We start from the raw sequence: 22,748 nt of genomic DNA, 5'->3' as shown, positions 1-22,748 counted from the left end.
ATATATTGAATAGGGGAATGCACTCGAATTCGATTCACATAAAAGACAATCTTAAGACAACCCAATATAATAATCCTCCATTTCCCTCCCTATTGAATGACAAAAATAAAATAAAAAAGGTCAAATTGCAAAAGTAGTAGAATAAAAATTATAGTTGAAAATTTATTACATATAGGACTAGTAAAATTTCTTTAAAGAATAGAGTTATATGCAAATGTGACCTAGTTAGTAGCAAAACCACCATAATGACAATTAGGGTCAAATTAAAATTTTGGTTTGTTTTTCTGAAACTTATTGTTTTCGTTGAAAGATAAAAACTATTTTGCTGTCTATCAATCATATAATGTTGCAACCACTGTTTAAAGTAGCCTGTCCAATGTCAATACCAACATTCAATATCCCTAGTTACTTTCACAACCACATACTGAAATAATAAATACCCGATCACAAGGAATTAGTCAGTAATTATGTAGGCAAAGGTCATGCTCCCTATTATTTAGTTAAAATTTAGCTAAAAACACAAAAAAGTTATTTTAGGAACTCTATAAAATTTGAACTCCAATCATACTCCATAAGTTAGGAAGTCATAAATACTATAATTATTTTTTAATTCAATATGATTGGTTATCATCTTTATATAAAAAAAAAAAAAATAGCTTGTAGTAATTAAAAGTTTAAACTATGCATAAAACGAAACATCATTAAATTATAAGGAGTCACTAGGAGTTCTTTATCTCTCCTCAAATTTAGAAGTTCCTAGAGGTCTCTCTATTTTAGGAGGTGAATAGGAGCATGGTTGAAGTTGTATTTTTCCAAGTTCTCTCTAAAATTTGTCTAAGGAGGTGGTTTAGGGACCTTATTGTGGTTGCTTTAAGTGCGAGTAATTATAGTGTACATAGTATGAGAGTATGTCACTTGGTATAACTCATTTGTTAGAATATATAAATGGATATTTATTGATATTATATAATAAAAGTGGGAAATATTAACCATATCGCCCATCCATATTATAACACGTGAACGAGTTACAACAGCCTTGCTACGCAGTAAAGCGTACGTACATGTGGGTTTTTGGCAAGTCATTAGACACAAACAAGTTTAAACACTTAAATAAATCTCTACCACATGATTTCATTGAAATAGATCAAACGATTAAGCACCTCATTCCTCAAATGATGACACTATATCTCTCAATTGCATGCATGGCAATATATATATATATATATATATTATTCAGCTAGGATATTCTAATTGCCCCAATAATATCTATATTCTTATGTGCAAACATTGCTTGTCACGTGTGTACGTCCCCATCATTGACTTTACGCTAGCTCTTCAATTACTCATGTAGATTTTTTTTTTCAAGTGCCCATAGATATAAGGCTTCCATACATAGGGCTCACCTCAATTAAAAATGTAGTTAGTAAATGTTGGCGTGAGTCAACGTTCCTATTAGGAATATAATTGATATTTTATTGTAATGATCTAATTTGAGTAGAATTAGGAGATTTTGTACATATTTCCTATTTGTAACCACTATGTATGTAGTATATATATTCCTTATTGAGAGAAGAATAAACATATCAGTTTTAAACCCTAATTATTTTTGAGTTGGTATCAGAGCGGGTTCCGATCCGTCTCTACAACATCAAAACCATAATCCTAAAAATACTTATTTCCACTGCACCTAGCCTATACATCTAAACCTGTGCCGTCTTATATCTCTTACTGTCGTCGTCGTCACCTAATCTTTCGCTACCGCCGCTATCTCTCACCATGTCAGATGTCATTGACTCTTCTTCTTTTTCTATTCCTATTGTGACGGTTCATATCGAATCATCCACCAACCTACCTATGGGATTCAAATTGAATGGATCCAGCTATGAGATATGGGCTTCGATGATCGAACTCCATGCTACTACACAAGGCAAATTGGGTTACTTGACTGGCGACACTGATTCAAAGGACCCGAAATTTGGGAAGTGGAAAATTGCTGACGCTGTTGTGAAAAGTTAGATGTTGCGAAATATGGAACCCAATTTGTTGAATATGTTTCATACTCTACCTATTGCTAAGGAAATTTGGGATGCTGTCAATCAGATGTTTTATGATGGCTCTGACATATCCGAGCTCTATGAACTGCGATGCCAGGTTACCCGTCTCAAGCAAGAGGGTCGTCCTGTCTTTACCTATTTTGCCGAACTTAAGGCAATATGGCTTGAATTGGACAAGAGATGTCCATTTTCAGATGAAGTGTGCTGATGATATGAAGACTTTTCAGGCTGTTGTTATGGCAGATCGTGTGTATGATTTTTTGGCTGGCCTTGACAATACTTATGACAAGGTCCGCAGTGATATTCTATGAAGTGATAAAGTTCCAAGTATCAAAAATGTATTTTTTATGGTTCGTCGAGAGGCTCAACGACATATTATTATGCTTGGATCTGGCACCAAGATTGGGGAACCTACTATTGTGTTTGCTTCCAAGAACACCACTTTGGTTTCTCAGCATACATGGTCTGGTTCTTCTGCAGCTGACATCACCACTGGGTACGACCATCTTACTGCTACTCCTCCTCTGACTTTGATCGCTGTCTCAAGCACTCCAACATCTTCGCCTCTAGACTCGGGAGATCTTTGGTCGTGGTACTAAAAATGGGGGGCTTTATTATGTGGATGATGTGGCAACTAGTCGGGTTCTTCGTGCTGATAGCGCCGAAACTTCTCAGCATCGCCGGATTTGGTTGCTCCATTACCGATTTGGTCATGCCTCATTTGGATATTTACGGCATTTGTTTCCTGCATTATTTAGTGGTGTCAATGAGTCTGCTTTCCAGTATCAGCCTTGTATTTTAGCTAAGAGTCATCGGGTATCCTACCCTCCAAGTTGTAATAAATGGCTTATGCCATTTGATTTAGTTCATTCTGATGTTTGGGGACATTCTCCGGTTTCTACAGCCTTAGGAGTTCGTTGGTTTGTATATTTGTGGATGATTGCACTAGTATAATGTGGTTATATGGGATGAAAAATAAAAGTGATGTGGATCAAAATTTTTCAGCATTTCTATCAGATGATTCAAACTCAATTTATGCTCCTTATTAAGGTTTTTCGATCTGATAATGGTGGAGAATTTGTTAATTCGGCGTTATCCCATTTTTTTACACTAAGGATATACTCCATGAGACTACTTGCCCTCAAATACCACAATAGAATGGGGTTGCTGAACGTAAAAATGGGCATATACTTGCTACTACCCATGCTCTGCTGCTTGGTGCGTTGGTTCCAAAGCGGTTCTGGATGGATGCTGTTACCTATGCAGTCTATCTCTTGAATCATCTACCTTCCCGAGTTTTGGATTTCCAAACTCCTATGTATGTACTGACCTATCATATCTCTGCCTCTTCTATGCTGACTCTGTCTCCAAAGGTGTTTGGTTGTGTTGTCTACGTTCACCTCCATCAGAATCATAGGAGTAAGTTGGATCCATGTGCTCTCCGCTATGTATTTCTGGGTTTCTCTCCTCATTAGAAAGGCTACCGATGTTATCATCCTGCAACCCGATGTCTATATGTCTCTATGGATGTTACCTTTATTGAGGATGAAATGTTCTTCTCTGATACACCCGAGCACGTCATTCAGAGGGAGACTAATAGTGAAGGACATAACTGGCTAGATTTATAAGGGGGAGTAGTATTGGATAGTTTGATACAAAGGAAATAACCGATCGAACCTGTTGAACCTACTATATCGGCTGAACCTGCTACACTAGATGAACCTGCTATTTTAACTAATGTCACTACTGTCATTGAACCGATTGCCCCCCATGAAGCTTCTCTAATAGTACCCGATCAAGCTCCCTTGATATTCCTGCGGTAAGTGCTTCTATTCATACTTCTAATAATTCTTATGTTTTACCGCCTAGAAGGAATCGTGGGGTTCCACCTGATCGTTACTCACCAAAAGGCAAAGCGAGATATGCTATTGCTCATTATGTGTCTGATCAAAGGTTATCTCCTGAGTGCAAAGCATTTGTGACCAGAATGGATATTATTAAAATTCCAACTCGTGTTGAGGAGGCATTTAATGATCCAAAGTGGGTTGAAGCCATGAATATTGAAATGGAGGTATTGCAAAAAAATAATACATGGGACATTGTTGATCTACCAAAGGGAAAGAAGCATGTAGGATGCAAATGGGTGTTTACAGTTAAATATAATGCAGATGATACCGTGGAGAGGTACAAGGTAAGAATAGTAACTAAAGGGTTCACTCAGACATATGAAGTTGATTATCATTATACTTTTGCACCTATGGCTAAGATGAATACTGTCAGAGTTTTGTTATCCTTAGCAGTAAACTTGGATTAGACCCTGAAGCAATTTGATGTAAAAATGCATTCTTACATGGTGAACTAGAAGAAGAAGTGTACATGAGTCTTCCACCATGGTATAGGGTTTTCGGTGAAACAGGGAACTTTGTGCAAATTGAAAAAGGCGTTGTACGGGTTAAAGCATTCTCCTCGGGCATTGTTTGGTAGATTTACCACCACTATGAAGAAGTTTGGTTACCAACAGGCCTAATATTGAGCATACTCTATTCATTAAACATAGGGTTGGTAAGGTGACTTTGTTGATTATTTATGTTGATGATATGATTGTGACTGGTGATAATACTGTAGAAATCGAGAGACTGTAGAAACGTTTAGCATCTGAATTTGAGATGAAAGATTTGGGCAGTCTGAAATATTTTCTAGGAGTAGAACTCACTCGATCTAAACATGGCTTATTTCTTTCACAAAGGAAGTATGTCATGGATTTGCTAGCAAATATTGGAATGCTTGATTGTAAACCAACTGATACACCTATTGTTGAGAATCATAAACTTGGTGTTTATGTGGCTCGGGTCCCAACTAACAGAGAAAGATACCAAAGATTGGTTGGGAGATTGATTTATTTATCATTGACACGCCCTGATATTGCCTATGTTGTAAGCGTTGCTAGCCAATTTATGCATTCACCTAGTGAGGATCATATGGCTGATGTGATGCGTATTCTGAATTACTTAAAGTCTGCTACTAGGAGAGGTTTATTATTTAAGAAAAATGGTTACTTGGATCTAGAAGGTTACACTGACGCAGATTATGCAGGGAATATTACATATAGACGTTCTACATCAGGTTACTTCATCTTTGTTGGTGGTAACCTAGTTACGTGGCGTATCAAGAAGCAAAACGTTGTGTCTCGATCCTCCATAGAGTCTGAGTACAGAGGGATTGCCCAAGGGGTTTGTGAAATACTATGGTTGAGGTGGTTACTTGCTGAAATTGGGTTTAGACCGAATGCTGCTACAAAGTTCCACTGTGATAATCAGTATGCATTTGAAATTGCTAACAATCCGGTACAACATGATCGAAATAAGCATGTAGAAGTTGATCGGCATTTCATTAAGGAGAAGCTGGAGCATAAGTTAATTTCTATACCTTTTGTGCTTTCTTCAAAACAGCTTGCAGATATGTTGACCCATGCCGTGTCAAAGCGCCGATTTGAAGACTCACTTGACAAGTTGGACATTACCGATATCTATGCACCAACTTGAGGGGGAGTGTTGGTGTGAGTCAACATTCCTATTATGAATAGAATTTGTTCATATTAGGAATATAATTTATATTTTATTGTAATATCTAATTTGAGTAGAATTAGGAGATTTTGCACATATTTCTTATTCGTAACCACTCTGTATGTAGTATCTATATTCCTAATTGAGAGAAGAATAAACATATCAGTTTTAAACCCTAATTCTTTTTTAGTGTAAAGTGGTACACGATTGTTTTTATATATGCTCAGATATTTAATTTTGCAAAAATAATGCATCCAACTAACTCAACCAAAAAAGTTGCATCCAATTAATGATGTTCTTGGAATATTGATACAAAATAAATTAGGTGTTAAAAAGATATTTAATTTGCAAAAATAATGCATCCAACTAACTCAACCAAAAAAGTTTCATCCAATTAATGATGTTCTTGGAATATTGATACAAAATAAATTAGGTGTTAAAAAATATTTAATATCTGAATATGATATATTACGACAAAGACTCATCGTCACAATCATGGCGATTATTCAAAAGTTGTAACATCCCTGATACAATTTAATCAATTTAATCAAATTTAATTCTTTTGTGAAATTTCAATTTTGCCCTTGGGAGTAGGGGTACTTTGGTCACTTTAAGAAAAAAAAACATTTATTGTATTGCATTACGTAATGGTGTAAATTTGTATTAGCTTACGTGATGCCCCAATTTAAGGTTAGCACAGGGCCTTCAAAATCTCAAGACCGGCCATGGAAGCATCTGATTATTTTTCTTCGGTTCACCGTCACATAATGTTATCAATTTATTTATGTTATACTATATGTAAATATTGACGGAGAAAAAACATGTATAAGTATAAGTTGGTGATGGGTGAATGCATTTTAGACCTTTCTATCAAGTGTGGGGAGAATGAAAGAGGAAAGAATTTCGTCCTAGTTGCATTCACATAATTCAATTTCCAGGCACAAGATTGAAGATAAATCATTTCCACAGCCGCCTTTTGGTACCAATAGAATACATTAGTCAGTTCAAGCTTTCAAGGTTTTGAATGTTAACAGGTCAATGGCTTGTTGGGTCTATTTCCAGGGCACTTCTATAGTGCATCCATGCACCATTTGTCTTTTATGATGCTCTCAGATTTTTAAAAAAATTGGTTACCGGTTATACAAGTTATCAAGTTTCCACTTTTTGAAAATGCAATTGCGTAAGGCTCATGCAATTATGCCCTTCCATGTTTGGCAATTGGCATATGATTGGATTGTGATTTATAGTAGTTTGGATATAAGAGTATCATAACATTGTAAGAGAATCCTAAAACTTATAAGTTACAAGATTTGGGTAGCGATTTACAAGTTTTTGAATCAGGATTACAACATTAGGGTTCACCTGATCCATAATGTTGTAAATACCCATTTACAAGGATATGGATCCATATTACAAGGAATTGGTAACTCCGGACAATGAGGATGTAAATTAGGTCCTTATTCTAGTAAAATGAGGGTTTACAAGATTAAGGGTTGATTTTACAATTTTAGGATACAAAGTACCATAACGTTGTAAAAAGGATCCATAAACATGTAGGTTACACAATTTGGGTAGTGATTTACAGGTTTTTGCACCATGATTACAACATTAGGGTTCTCATGATCCTTAATGTTGTAAATCCTTATTTTATAAGGATATGAATCCAAATTATAAAGAATATGTAAGTTCGGACCATGAGGATGTAAATTGAGTCCTTATTATAGTAAAATAAAAGTTTACAAGATTAAGGGCCGATCTTACAATTTTGAGATACGAGGGTACCAAAACATTATAAAATGGATACATAAACATGTAAGTTAAACGATTTAGGTAGTGATTTACAGGTTTTTGTACCACGATTACAACGTTAGGGTTCTCATAATCCTTAACGTTGTAAATCCTTATTTTACAAGGATATGGATCCAAATTACAAAGAATAGATAAGTTCGGACCATGAGGATGTAAATTGGGGTCCTTATTCTAGTAAAATGAGGGTTTACAAGATTAAGGACCGATTTTACAATTTTGGGATACGAGGGTACCTTAACGTCGTAAAGAGAATCTCTAAACTCGTAACTTACAAGGTTTTATAACAATTTACAAGGTTTTGCTCTGGATTACAACGTTAGGGTTCACTAAATCCATAATGTTGTTAAATCAGCATTTTACAAGGATATGGATCCATATTACAAGGAATTGGTAATGGTGGACCTTATGGATGTAAAATGGGTCCTTATTTTAGTAAACAATAGTTTACAAGATTAAGGACCGATGGTACCTTAACGTCGTAAAGAGAATCCCTAAACTCGTAATTTACAAGTTTTTGCTCATGGATTACAAAGTTAGGGTTCAACAATCCATAATGTTGTAAATCACCATTTTACAATGTTATGGATCACATTACAAGGAATTGGTAATGGTGGACCTTAGTGGTGTAAAATGGGTCATTATTCTAGTAAAAAAATGTTTTACAAGATTAAGGACTGAGGGCACCATAACATCGTAAAAAGAATCCATAAACTCGTAACTTACAAGTTTTGGTAATAATTTACAAGATTTTGCTCTTGGATTACAACATTAGGGTTCACCAAATCCATAATGTTGTAAATCACCATTTTACAATGTTATGGATCCACATTACAATATTAGGGATTATGAAGAATCTTAAAGTTGTAATCATGATGCAAAACCTCATAAATCATACCTTTTTTTTTCTTTCCTTTTTTTATGGTATCAAAGGCAATTGTCAAACAGGAGACAAATTACCCTTAATCAATTCAAATGTTCCTTTTCGGAAATAAACTTATCCAAATATATAGTTTAATTTTATTTTGTATTTCCAAGATAAACTTATGAAGTATGCATTTCTAGGAATAAAATGTATAACATGATTGCAACCATGTTTGCAATAATGTGCATAAAATGCAATTGCAAGGACAGAAGTTACGAATTGCAAAGAAAAATACAATTGCATTCTATTAAGCAATGTTTTTATGCATTCTACTAAGTTTTTTGCACATGGATTATAATCTTTTGAACATACAATTAATTATGAAGGATTTATCATTAGTGAGAGATTCTACGTTTCATAATTGTGAAAAGATAATGATAATTGTAAGATTGAAATGCAAATTGGACAACCTTTTTTTTTTTTTTTGGAGGTCGAAATCGAGTTTCATTAAATAGAAGGTCAAAGCCAGATTACATCAAAATGAACTCAAATAATTGAGTTCACACAAAATGTAATACAAACAGACATAGAGCCTACTATAAATGAAACTAACAAAATGCATAGAGCACACATAAAGGCATTAAGCCCACATAGAGGCCAAGAGCCCACATAACGGGAAAAAAGCCCACAGAATGCAGAAGCCTACAAAGCACAACACAACATTAGGAAACCCTAACACCATTAACAGATATGTGCCGCACAATCCTACAGCCACAAGCCGCGCAACCATAGCAAGCTGACAACCACCAAAAAGAAACCAATAACCAACATAAAATGGTGGTGAGTAAGCCACCCCCAAGGCGATAGAAGAGAGGGGGCTAGGGTTGGGAGCTTTTTTTGCTTTGTAAAAAGTTTATTTTCGATGTCGTTGAGCTGTTAATATTCCCTAAAATGCAAATGGGACTACTTTAATTGTCAGTTGCACTACTAGAATGCAAATTACCCTACCTGTTTGTCAATTGCATTGACAAATCACATATTATATTTACATTTTCAATTAATTATGCACAGATAATGGCAATTGCTCGACTGAAATGCAAATAGTACTACTTTCTTTGTCAATTGCACGACAGGAATGCAAATGACACTACCTGTTTGTCAATTGTATTGACAAATCACATATTGTATTTACTTTTTTAAAATTGAAAAGACTGCCAATAACATGACAATATGCATATACTAATCTCAAAATATAACTTTATAGTACAATGCCCATTCACAATGCTAATGGGATGATTGTTTCAATTGGCACATAAACTATGATATAACAGTCAAATTTACTTTAAAAGCTTATTTCAATGGTACTATATCCTCATCAAAGCCAACATAAACTTCATTCATGTAATTGAAAGTATTGTTCAATACATTCACTCTACATTCTATGCTCTGTTGTTGAGCATCTCTAAAACTGCATAAGCAGCTTTCTCAACTTGTTCTTTGGCTTCCTCTAAGCCTCTCTTCTTCTCAAGACTCTGCTCTTTGCACTTCTCTATCTCTTCGGTTATTCGGCCAGAGTTCTCATCAATTCCGCTAAAAAAATACAGATCGCCATCAGAACATTATAATATGCAGAACGATCAAACAGCTCCTTGAAATTAAAATCAAAATTGAAAACTAACTCTCAACCACCTTGACGGCCTTAATGTAACAGAAAAAATCATCTGCCTCAATCCCCAATTCAATTTAGAAGCCCTAATTCGACAAGCCTAATTTAATAGGAAAAAAAACCTAAATTTTGAGCAGTAAAAATTATACATCCTTGCATTTAGCTCCTAAACATGAATCACTTAGCCCTCAAATTAAATGGAAATCTCATCAATCACAATTCGGACTTCAACTGGTTTCGAGCTTATAAATACTTGACCAACTAAAAACAGACAAAATTTATATTCAAAAGAGAAAAAGATGTAATTTCACTCTAAAAACATACCAAAACAGAGAGAGAGAGAGAGAGAGAGAGAGAGAGAGAGAGAGAGCCACACCATAGAAAACCAACCATCTCAAAAGAAAGCAATTATAATGAATGTATTGCCTATTTCATCAGAATTTATTACAAAAAAATTACATCAACAGCAACCAAACCACTTTTAACATTGTTGAAATAAGCTAATTGGTAGTTTATTACAAGAAGTAACATCACCAATGAAAAACAGAGGAACTAATTTACCCCATCCTTCCCAAGGAAAAAATTAATCTGATCCCCATCAACCAAGATTTCATTTCATCATCACAAGTAGGCCCAAAAATGATTACGAGCCAAACGCACAAAATCATATGCTCGAGGATAATGTTAAAAGACCAAGCAGCTGAGCAAAATAATATTACAAATTTATAAATAAACCCAATTCTAGACATGTATTTATAAAAAAACCCAAGCACTATTTAAACATAGAAACACACCTAAAATCAACCTCAAAGTCAACTTTTTGGGTGTGTTTATAAATGGGTTTTGAGTGTGTGTAATGATGGGTTTTGGGTGTGTTTATATGTTTAAATAGTGCTTGAGTTTTTTTATAATTTCAACCCCCATCATGCATCCCCTTAAAATCCTCTATCAAGCATTTCAATTTACCCCACAAACCTCATACAGCTCAATTAGAACAAAAGCCCCAAATTAACAGCAAACAAAACCTAATTCTATAAATTCAAGTTGAAATACAGAGGAATTGGAGGAAGCAACCACATTCGTACCTGATTTATTTTAAATTCAATTTAAAATTAATCATGTTTGTCATGTCTGTTTGAGGCATTCTACGACATGAAGAAAGAGACTTTTATTTTTTTATTATTTTTTCAAATGAAGAAAGAGACTTAATCATTTTAATTACATAAAAATGAACTAAAAGCCATCATCACTAGATAAATAGCTGCTATACAACACAAGGCCTAATAAGGAATACTTCCTATGTAGTATTGCTTGGTTGGTCACAATAGAAACTGATGAAAGAAGAGGCAGAGTCATTAAACTGGTGCTTTTGACGGCATCAAAGCTTGTTGGTATGGGAAGCTGTGGAAGAGCATGAGCAAAACCATCCAAGGTGATGGGTCCTCTCCTCTGCCTCTTGAAGGTTGTTGGCGACAAATCACCTCGTGAATATCGTTAAACTCCAAATAATTAAATCTCTATGTCATAACAGCAGTAGATTCAACTCCAATAAACCATTTAATTCACAAATTCTTCAAAGATAGACAAACACATGAAAGACCCAAGGGAGACGACGCTCGCTGGGTTTAACAAGGAAGATGACGCACGTCGGGTTATTTGGGCAGCTTTTAATTTTTTTTAATTTTTAAAATTGTCAAATAAAAAAGTTAACGGAGTTAACTCTCTCAAATTAGAGAGGGGACATGGAGGGGACACCAATTTGGGAACAGAGGATCCGCTCCCCTCATCGTCACGGGAGGAGGAGAGGAAAGAGAGAGAATAGAACCCTACCCTAACTCGACTTGAAATGTCAGACTGAAGGAGAGTTTTTGCTTTTTTTTTATTTTTACCTACAACAACCGATTTATCCGGTAACTAACTCAACAGTGTGGATAACTCCACATCACCAACTATTCATCCAATGGTCTATAACAATGGGCGCATCCATGCGCCATGCCCGCCGTAGAATGAGCTTCCAAACAACCCACACACACACCCACCCAAAAAAAAAAAAAAAGGCATACTCAGGTCCAATGCCAAAAATAAGGCCTAAATAAAATTCAAAGAAGGCCCTTCCCCAATTTTGCTCCTTAAGTTTGGACTGGGATTTGGGCCTTCTAAATGCACCCAAATAATTTGATCAGTACACCTAGAACCCAAATACCAAGAATTCTATATCAAAGGCCTTATATATGGCTTTTAGGTAGTGTCCTATCTTTTAAACGTTGGATCAAATTGGTTAGTCTAATCCAACGATTAAGAGATAAAACCTCATCTAAGAGACTTTATCAAAAGTCTGCCTGGCTATTCTTCTTTTCCCTATATTAAGAGGACTTGCCATATTTCGGTTGCTTGGCATCCAGTTTGAAGCTTCTGTAAGATACCATATATGGCTTGGGACTGCAATGATATTTTTTGCCACTTTCCATGGTGCAAGCACTTTGTTCATTTGGGGGGTCAGCCACTATATCCAGGAGGAGGTAAATCCTAGTCCTTTTTTCATTTGGAGCATTTCAATCATTTGGTTTTCTGTTAGTGTAAACTCTGCTGTATTATTTTGGTATTGGCATTATTTAGTTTTGCTGATCTTTTTGGTGCAATTCATTCAATCACAGATATGGGAATGGCAGAAAACCGGGCGGATATACCTTGCTGGGGAGATCTGTCTGGTCACAGGGTTAATGATTGGGATCACATCACTTCCTCAAATAAGGAGAAAGCAGTTTGAAATATTTTACTACACACACCATCTCTACATGGTTTTTATGGTATTCTTCTTGTTTCATGCTGGAGACCGTCACTTCTACATGGTTTTCCCTGGAATTTTTCTGTTCGGCCTTGACAAGCTCCTTCGGATCATACAATCTAGGCCTGAAACATGCATTCTTTCGGTGCGAATCTTCCCCTCCAAAGCTATAGAGCTCATTCTACCAAAAGATCCAGGGAATTTTTCTAGACCTTGTTTAATGACCAGAAGTTTTCTAAAATTGGAGAAAACATATGAAACATCACATTCCACTAATTGCAGGGCGCAAGTAAACACCAACAAGCATTATATTTGTGAAGGTACCAAGTATATCCAAATATGAGTGGCACTCATTTAGCATTACTTCCAGCTCCAGGGTTGATGAGAACACAATGTCTATAATGATCAAATCCGAAGGATCGTGGACAAGTTCTCTCTCCCATATGATCCAAACTAGGCAAAAGTCTGATGGCGATCAGACGAAGTACATACCTATTGCAGTAGAAGGCCCTTATGGACCTGTCTCTACGGACTTCCTAAGGTGCATAAAAAATTCAAGTTTTCATTACAGAATATATATATTGTTAAACTGCTCAGCGATCATCATTTAGCATCTCAAAATTGAATATGAATAAGCCCATGAATTTGAAATCTTGTGCAGATATGACAGTCTACTTCTTGTTTCTGGAGGAATGGAATAACATTTCTGAGCATCATACAGGAACTTGCTTCGTCCCAAAACAGCGGCATAAACAAATTCCTACCAAGAATGCAGCTTATATATGTTGTGAAGAAGTCCAAACTTTTTAAAGTTAAATTTATCCATGCAATCTTTTCCAAGTTCCAAACTTTTTAAAATTCCTTGTTCTGGCATACAAGACTAGGATATGTTTCTAACATTTGTTGAATTGAGCAGATATCTTTGCAAAGTTTCCAGATGAGAAAGGTGGATCTGATATTGGAGTGTTGGTCTGTGGACCTGAGACTATGAAAGAATCAGTGGCATCAATTTGCCAGAAAAAATGTGGAGCTAAGAAGCAGAGACCCAATTTCAGCTTCCACTCCCTAAATTTCAGTCTAGTCTCACACCAGAAACCATAACAAAAAGTGAAGATAATAACCGTTAGATTTCCATCCAAAATAGTATTCAGATCAATCAACTCTAGATATTTGGTATTATAATCAACAGGTTTGTGTCTATCTAGATTGATCAGTTGTTGTAATTGCTTCTTAGGCTTCGAAGATAATGAACTTGAGCAATGTACATATATATAAATGTCTCTTTGTTTGTAGTATAAATATGAACTTTAATGATTGGAACTTTGTTTTTTCTCAGTTGCTCTTCTGCAGATAGTTTACTTTTTTTAGTGTGGAATAATGGGGAGCACTCACCCAAATTGGGAAAATCTGGAATAATGTCTATCTAGATTAAAATTCAAGTTGTCAAAAAGCAATCAAATAATTATATCATAATCATGTTGGTTAATGGTTACAGGAAGATCCATGAGGAGCCAAATCTTTCATTTTAAAAAGAAAAGATAAAGGAGGAGCCAAGTCTAATTCAATTTATTTTTCTCTTTTTTTTTTTGATAAAGAGGATAATTCATTCATAACCAGAACAGTTTACAGAGAACTAAAGAACAATACAGCCCCATATTCAGGAGGGTCCTAGCCTAACTAAAGATTACATTGCAAGTTAGTGAGCCAAAAAAAACACAAACATTTTACAAACATTTTGAGTGGTTGGACCATGAATATCTTTTTTTAAGGATTTTTTCTATTGAGAAAAGCGATATCATACTAAACTCACACGCATTATACGAATATAAGACTCGAATCCGTAATATTTCCTCGATATTAAATGTGGCAAGAAAAATACATAAATATTGCTCACTCTGACCCTTTGGATCTAGCTTCCATCCAGTTCAAATAAGAAATAGTTTCTTTTAGTGTTTATTATTTTTTCTTGTTTATTTATTTGCTAAGATCAAATAAGACGGTAGCCAGCCATAGACCACCACCCACCCAGCTTTTTGTCACCTTGAAAATCTTGTGAGATTCAAACATACATATATCATCACTATCAAAATTTAATACATTTGAAAAATCAAATGTCAATTAGTAACACTGTATAATTCACAAATTTTTTATTTTACAGAAAGAAAAAAAATTTAAAAACAAAAACAACTCTATTCACACTGAAGGCGGCTGGTGTTGGAGCGGCGCCACGTCCTCAGACTCTTCCTCGCCACCGCCGCCTCCGCCGCTAAAAACATTACTATCACCCCTTGCCAATTCAGACAACAATGCGGCGGGGGCGGGGGCGGCGGCAGCTGCTGACTCGCCAACCAAAACCGCCACAATTTCCTTCATGCTAGGCCTTCTCTGGGGATCAGGATGGCAACAAGCCAATCCAAGCTTCAAAGCAACCTCCATCTGCTCCTCTTCATACTGTCCTTCTAATCTACGGTCCGCAGCCTCCCCCACCCTCCCTCTTGCATACAATTCTCTCACCCAATCAATCAGCACCACCTCATCCTCCGCAGCCTCCATCTCAATAGGCTTCCTTCCGCAAGCCACCTCCAACAGCACCACACCAAAACTGTACACATCGCTCGCCGCCGTCGGCGACGCCAGATTCGCCAGCTCCGGCGCCAAGTAACCCAACGTGCCAACCACACGTGTCGTGTTGGGCACTTCTCCGTGCTGGTACAGCTTGGCCAGCCCGAAATCGCCGAGCCTCCCTCTCATCTCCGCGTCCAGCAAAATGTTGCTCGACTTGATGTCTCTGTGAACCACCATCTGGTCCCAGCCATGGTGGAGATAGGTCAGGCCCTCCGCCACATCGGCCAGCACACGACGTCGTTGCTCCCACCCCAGAACCGTCTTGGGCTTGTCGAAGATCCACCTGTTGAGGCTTCCGTTGGGCATGTAATCGTACACGAGCATGAGCTCGTTCCTCTTTCTGCACCATCCTCGCATTTGGACCAAGTTCTTGTGTTGCAGCCTGCCCATGCTTGCGATCTCCGCCATGAACTCTCTCAGTCCTTGCTTCGAATCGTGGTTGACGCATTTGACTGCGATTTCTGTGGCGTTTGATAAAGTCCCTTTGTAAACTTTTCCGAACCCACCAAAACCCAGAAGCTGATCTTTTGAAAAACCATCGGTGGCCTCGCTGAGCTCTTCGTTTGAAAATCTGTGCGGCCAATACTCGAGCTCCCAATCTTCAATTTCATCCTTCTCTTCACGTTCCAGCTTGTTCTTTCGCCAATACAAGTAAAACCCAGATGCTAAAACCAACACCACAACCACACAACCGATTGCGATCCCTGCAATTGCCCCATTTGACAACGAAGACGAAGAAGAAGAACTCAGCTGAAACACAGGCAAATTGGTGGTGTTAATCTCTCTAGCAACCCCGTGTCGCTAAAACTCCAAGCTAAAACTCTCTGCGCCTCAATCCACTGCGTTTTGGAAGCCGAAAACCCAACAAACATCTCGGCCGAAACGTAATTCGCTATCTTGGGGTCTCTGTAAGTAAGCGTGGGCAGAGAAGGGCGCGAAACATTAGCAGGAGCAACAGTGACATTGAATTCGAAATTAGTCCCGTCGAATTCAATCCAAGCCCGAACGTTCTGGCCGGTACGCATCTGAATCGGGACGAGGCCTCCACTTGAATTGTAGTATCTGGCCGGCGTTGTGATAGCAGATTCGATGTTGTTGAGGTCGATGCCGATGTGGTTTCCATCTGGGTCGTTGAACTCTGGGTTTTGCCCGGTATCGAACTCGACGGCGAGCAGCGGAGCGACGAAGGGGACAGTGGCGTTGGTGAAGAGGCCGAAGTATTGGCTGGAGAGGGCGTTGGGGGGTGAGGTGGAGTTGGAGAGGACGAAGCAGAGGCCGAAGCCTGGGCTGGAAGCGATGTCGGGGAGGATAGAGAAGACGAAGGAGGTGGAGAAGGAGGTGAGGGAGGAGGAATTGGAAGTAGGTCTCATGGCGAGCTTTGTTGGGTAGAAGACGCGGCCGACGGAGAGCGGAGCGGTGTCGTTTGTAAGGCGGATGACGGTGGCCTCGAGCAGAGCGTCTTCGATGAGAGTGAGGTCGGTGGCATTGGTGATGTTGGAGAAGGAGTTGAAGAGAAAGTCGAGAGCCGAAGTGGGAGATAAGAAGATGGGGTGGAGAAGGAGGAGGAGGGGGAAGAAAAGAGAGAAGGGTCTCATCCGTACAGATTCCGGTGATCGCCGGCTATACTGAAATTGGTGAAAACAAATTTGAAGGTTGGTGGGATTAAAATAGGTGGTTATGTTACTTTCTTTAGTGAAGATTACTCCGTATTGTACGTGTGGACAGCTCAGTCAGTCCTAAACCCTAGTCATTCATTATTTCATATCGAAGAAGGACCTCATGCAAGAAATGAAATACTATTATTACAAATCTAGTTGTTGCTTTTATTATATATATTGAATAGGGGAAGCATTCTATTATTTTTTCGTCGGTTCACTGTCACGTAATATTATCAATTTATTGAAGTTATATTATATGTAAATATTGAAGGAGAAAATACATGTACAAGTTGGTGATGGGTGAGTGTATTTTAGAGCTTATATCAAGTGTGGGGATAATGAAAAAGGAAAGAATTTCGTCCTAGTTGCATTCATATAATTCAATTTCCAAGCACAAGGTTGAAGATAAGGCATTCCCACAGCCGACTTTTGGTACCAATATATTAGTCAATTCAAGGTTGTGAATGTTAACAGGTAAAGGGTTTGTTTGGCATATTTCCACAAGCTTCTAGATTACATCCAAAGACCTAGAAAAATTATCACACGGGACATCCTATGATTGATCAAGATAAAGAAAAAATAGTGTTATTCTATTTCATGTAAGTGTTTCTCACAAAGAACACCAAGCCACACTCTCACAAAACAAAACAAAAAAAAAAAAAAAACAGCAATTAGTCCTGCTCAAGTCCAATGCCAAAAATAAGGCCTAAATTAAATTCCAGAAGGCCCTTCCCCAATTTTGATCCTTAAGTTTGGACTCGGATTTGGGCCTTCTAAATGCACCCAAGCATTTGATCAGCGCACCTGGTACCCAACTACATTCCAAAACCAATTCACAAGAGAAAAAACTTTAAAATATTATAGAAAACCCACTCATTGTAGGGCTCTAGACACGGCTTTGATGGCCCGATCCCATAATCTCGACGCTAATTAGAGTTTAATCAGTCATGATTAGTTCCTTATTAATTTTTTTAAAAAGTACCATCTGATTATTCATTTAGGAATATTTCTCTCTATTTTATTGAAATATATTTCAAATTTGAAACTTATTCTCTTCATCATTATATGGGGTTTGAGATGGCATTGTCCCTTGTATGATTCGTGAACCATTTATGTGGGCCATGAGCTTCACCTTATTGGCCATACACAACGAATCTTGCCTGCCCTGGGCCTTTGTATTTGGCCACCACAATAATCAAGTGGATGATGCTCGCTAGCTCCTCTCCTCAAACGCCAGCTGCAATGCATGCCACGCGTCCATCCACGTGCCCTCCTATTAGGTATTTCCTTCCGCGTGTCTACATCTCTGTAAATGTCTTAAAGAGTTAACAACCGCCCCTGTATACGTTCTTGTCGGGAAATGGTCCTTGCTTTATTTTCTTTCTGGATTAGATAAGGACCTCGATTTGTGAATTAATGTGTTTTTTTAAACCTTGATAGTGTATTTGAGAAAACTCCACTCTCAGCTCCCATCTTTGTCATTTTTCCTAATTTTTCCAAATTAACCCAACTCTCATTAACTTATTTCTTTTGGTTTCATTCGGACTTCTCCAATCGTCTTATACACTCTTATATCGTAGTTTGAATAGCAAGAAAAAGTCCCTTTTTTTTTCTTCTTTTTTTTCTATACAAGCGATATTAAGAGAGTAGGTTTTTTCGCACACATTGCTAAAGTGTTATGGAGATTTGAATATGAAACTATTAGCCTACAAGTCAAAGTCATTTTCCACTAAGTTAGACCTCATTGGCAACAAAATAAATATAAACAAAATTGGGGATGTTTGGTTCAAGATTTTGGAGCTTGAGAATCAGTATGAAATTTCATTCCTCTGTTCGGTAAATCCATCCTTAGGAATGCAATACTCATGGGAAAGAACTTCCCATGTAAGAGGAAATTCATTTCTCTTGCACTCCTTGGGAAACTTCCCACTTTTGACTTTTCAAACCTATTCGTGTTAAAAACTTTAAAAAAAAATCAAGGATATTGTTGGAAAATTAAACAATTTTTCAGTCCTTATACTGTATAGACCAAATATGGCAATGAGATAAAATGACATTTTTCTTAGTTCTCATTTTCGAAATATGGGAATGAACATCCTCCATTCCCATCTCGTAGAATTAAACATGGGAAGTTCATTCTCGATAAGTTTAATTCACAAACAAAACAAACTCTTTTAGTGTACTAACCGACATATCATGTAACAAGAAAGATACACAACCATCACCATAAATTTCCAACATAAATACACGATGGTTGGTAAGACGTTTGATATTTTGAACTGCAATGATCTCTTTTAGTTTGCAGATGTTATAATCGCAACTCCAAATAATTGTACAGTCAAAAGAAAAGTTAGTTGGACATTTCACCTGAATTTCTATGCATGTATGGAAAGCCAATCCAAATCAAAACCATCTGTGTCCATAAATGGGACCTTTCGTGGAGTATTCACAGATCACCAGCGGCATTTTGCAAATATTGGAACAAATTCTTTACGTTTATAATTATTTATTTATTTATTTATTACGTATGGTATGACAATTTTTGTATGGATATTTGGAAGGAAAACTAATGGAATCTTAAAGTTTGTATGCATGGAACATAATCAATTTACAGGAGTCGTTGGAATTCTTGTGAGGTTGAGCCGTGAAATTGAGGTCTAGAACCCTAGCTTGGCAGTTTGGTTTCCCAACTAGATGAGGATTCCCTAAAAAAGTTTTAAATATATTTTGTTATTGACATTTGTTCCCTTAAGACAGCATAAAAACAGGGGTAGATCATAGATGGCATGTTAAGTATGATAATTTTCATGTGGATGAATAAAATTATTCACTAAGAATCATTATTGTTATACGTGAGGATATTCTCAAATATTCTTAAAATACTTTGAAACTTTATAATTTAGCAAAATTAAGTTGGATATGAGCTGTAATGATAATGAATATATATATATATATATAATATATTTTTAGATTTTTTTTTTATTGAGAGGGACGATAACATACTAAATTCACACACACTACACGAATGTTAGAACTTGAACCTATAACCTTTCACAGAGAAGCAATTACTCCAAACCACACTAATAGATCATTTGTTGAAACAGAATATAACTATTTAATTTACGGAGTTTCACTAAAACACCCAAAATGGAGGCTGAAATTATAAAAAAACCAAACACCCAAAACATTTTATAAACACACCCAAAACTCATCATTACACACACTCAAAACTCATTTATAAACACACCCAAAAAATATACAATTGTTGATTTTGGGTGTGTTTCTATATTTAAATAGTGTTTGAATTTTTTTATAAATACATGTTTAGGATTGGTTTATTTATAAATTTTTATTTAATTTAATACCAACCCACAAAATTACAATTAAGATGTTTTTAATCCCTTTATGATTCGATTCATAATAACTTTTTCGGGTTACAAAGATGGGATTTATGAGATGCATTTCTAGTGTAAATTCTTATTTGATCATAATATAATTCAATGTATTGTGATTAACCTACGCTCTAATTATAATAAATAAATAAATCAGACGATTTAACAGTTATAAACACAAATTCCCATCATAGAGAAGTCTAGGAAGCAAGAATTATACTCCTAATCCCTGGAATTTAGACACAAAGTCCATAATTCTCTAAATTACAATCGTCTTAGTGGAAGTCTTTGACTAGAAAAGACTGAAACCCAACCCGCCAAAACACACCAGCTGTAAGCAGGTGAACCAAAGTTACCCAATTGATTATGATTCCGTTTGGACTTTGGATTGGAGTGCCCTCGTGAATAAATTCGGTTTCAATGTGAAAAAGAAAGGGAAAAAATTAAAAAAAGTAAATTATTATTATTATTATGTTTTTATAAAAATGATGACTCGCCACCTAAATGGGCCATAGTGGGGCCCATATCGTTGCGTTGAGTATTTTCAGGCACCCTTTTGTTTACAACGAGAAAATAAAAAGGAATATCCGAATAAAATTAACGAAAGGTTTTCAAATTATTATTCAACAATAATACTAATTCCTATTAGGAATAGTAATTAGAGGAAGCAACCACTTCATTAGTCATTCTTTCCTTTGCGTGTGGGTCTGCCGCTGACGTCACCCCCACTCCTCCCTCTCCTCCTCCCCCTCCTATAAATATTCGACAAAACCACTCCCTGAGGTTTGAAGCCTCAAGCCCCTCTCCTCCTTCAAACCCTCTTCTCTCCTTTCTACCCTCTCTTCTTCCCTCTCTTTGCCTTGAAAGTAAAAAAAGTCTCAGAGCCATGGACCAACACAAGACCAAAAAACCTTTAAAACTCCTCTGTAGCTATGGCGGGAAAATCCTCCCTCGTCACACCGACGGTAATCTCCGTTACGTAGGTGGCCTTACTCGTGTTCTTGCCGTCGATGACTCCATTTCCTTTGCAGGTTTGTTCAATCTGCTTCAATTCGTTATTTTCCTTTTGATTTTGGCTTAATTTACTTGAATTTCAACTCGATTTCATTTTCTTCGTTGAATTTAGTGCTAATTTTCATTTTTTCGACATGTACAGAGCTAATGGTGAAACTCGCGGAGTTCTGTGGCTACTCTGTGGATTTGAGGTGTCAATTGCCGGATGGAGATTTGGAGACCTTGATTTCGGTCAAGTCCGACGAGGAGTTAGCTAATATCATCGAAGAGTACGATCGAGCTTCTTCTTCGTCTCGTCCTCTAAAGATCAGAGCCATTCTCTCGCCGCCGAAATCGCTGAAGCAAATCTCGCCTCCTATGTCTATGGCTACGAGCGGCGGCGATTTGTCCCCTTCGAAATCGCTCTTATCGTTCACCGATTCGCCTCCGAAACGGTATGTTTCGCCTCTGAAAGGGTATGTTTCGCCTCCGAAACGGTACGCTTCGCCGCCGATTGTACATCCCGGGCCAGTCAGGTTTCAGAAAGGGTCCGGACGTGCTTGCTACTATCCTTGCCATGTCCAGAGCAACCCCAGCGACATGTCGTATATTCCTCATCATCATCATCACCATCAACATCGTCATCAACACGTTCCTCACTGCAATGACTGGCGTTGAGATTCGAAGCCCTAACTTCTAGGAGCTTCACACAAAGAATATCGCTGATGACGGAAAAAATTTAATCAAAAACTTAAAAAACAAAATAGAAAACAAATATAAGGGTGAAATTTTGTGATTGGTGTGTGAAATGAAGGATTTTCCTTTTTTCCTTTTATTTTTTCATTTTTTTTTCGAGGTGGTATAATGACAAAAATTCATTGCTTGAATTTGTGTCGCCGTGAATTCTGGTGCAACTTTTATCGTTCGGGATTCCGTTAGTCGCCGTTAAGCCAGCACTGTCCACTGTCCAGCATGCGTGCCACGTAACGTAAATAGGTCTGTCACTGCTCACTATGGGACAAAATATTCCAACTAAACTCGGTTCGTCGTTGACACGTACCGTTTCTGTTACACCTGTGTGTCATTAACTATTGTTGGTCGTATTGTTATTAGTAATTTTGTGCTAATGATTTTTTTAATTTTCTTATGTTGGCAGGTGGTGGTTGCATTTGGCATCAGAATTAGATGCCGTTTTGGATGGGGCCCGCGAGGAATATTTTAAGATAAAACGCTTATGCGTTGAACTTTCCCACTAGACCTATAAAAAGTCTTAAAAGGCCGCCAGCTTGGTCTGAAATAAAGGAAAAAAAATTGAAGACGAATTATTATGGCCTTAAAAAT

At 37.2% G+C, this 22,748-nt stretch overlaps 2 protein-coding genes and 1 pseudogene across 3 annotated transcripts; 2 read left to right on the top strand and 1 right to left on the bottom strand.

The window, feature by feature from the left end:
• Positions 1–11,367: 11,367 nt before the first annotated feature.
• LOC148915337 (ferric reduction oxidase 8, mitochondrial pseudogene) lies at positions 11,368–13,607 on the top strand (annotated as a pseudogene). Its single transcript, XR_016122270.1, has 4 exons — positions 11,368–11,416; positions 12,274–12,473; positions 12,609–13,280; positions 13,401–13,607. The product of XR_016122270.1 is annotated as a ferric reduction oxidase 8, mitochondrial pseudogene (transcript).
• Positions 13,608–14,828: 1,221 nt separating this feature from the next.
• Positions 14,829–17,249, bottom strand: LOC103338174 (L-type lectin-domain containing receptor kinase S.1-like). Its single transcript, XM_089055783.1, is given in 2 exon segments — positions 14,829–16,155; positions 16,158–17,249. Coding segments are annotated over 2 exon segments (2,025 nt in total). The 5' UTR covers positions 16,960–17,249; the 3' UTR covers positions 14,829–14,932.
• A 3,942-nt stretch (positions 17,250–21,191) lies between these two features.
• Positions 21,192–22,294, top strand: LOC103337931 (uncharacterized). Its single transcript, XM_016795900.2, has 2 exons — positions 21,192–21,445; positions 21,571–22,294. The coding sequence occupies exons 1-2, from the start codon at positions 21,301–21,303 to the stop codon at positions 22,083–22,085; spliced, it is 660 nt and encodes a 219-aa protein (XP_016651386.2). The 5' UTR covers positions 21,192–21,300; the 3' UTR covers positions 22,086–22,294.
• The last annotated feature ends 454 nt before the right edge of the window (positions 22,295–22,748 follow it).

This window comes from Prunus mume, linkage group LG7, assembly GCF_029339155.1.
Source record: "Prunus mume cultivar Tortuosa linkage group LG7, ASM2933915v1, whole genome shotgun sequence".
NCBI classification, from domain to species: Eukaryota; Viridiplantae; Streptophyta; class Magnoliopsida; order Rosales; family Rosaceae; genus Prunus; species Prunus mume.
This window is presented reverse-complemented; position numbering and strand designations above follow the sequence as displayed.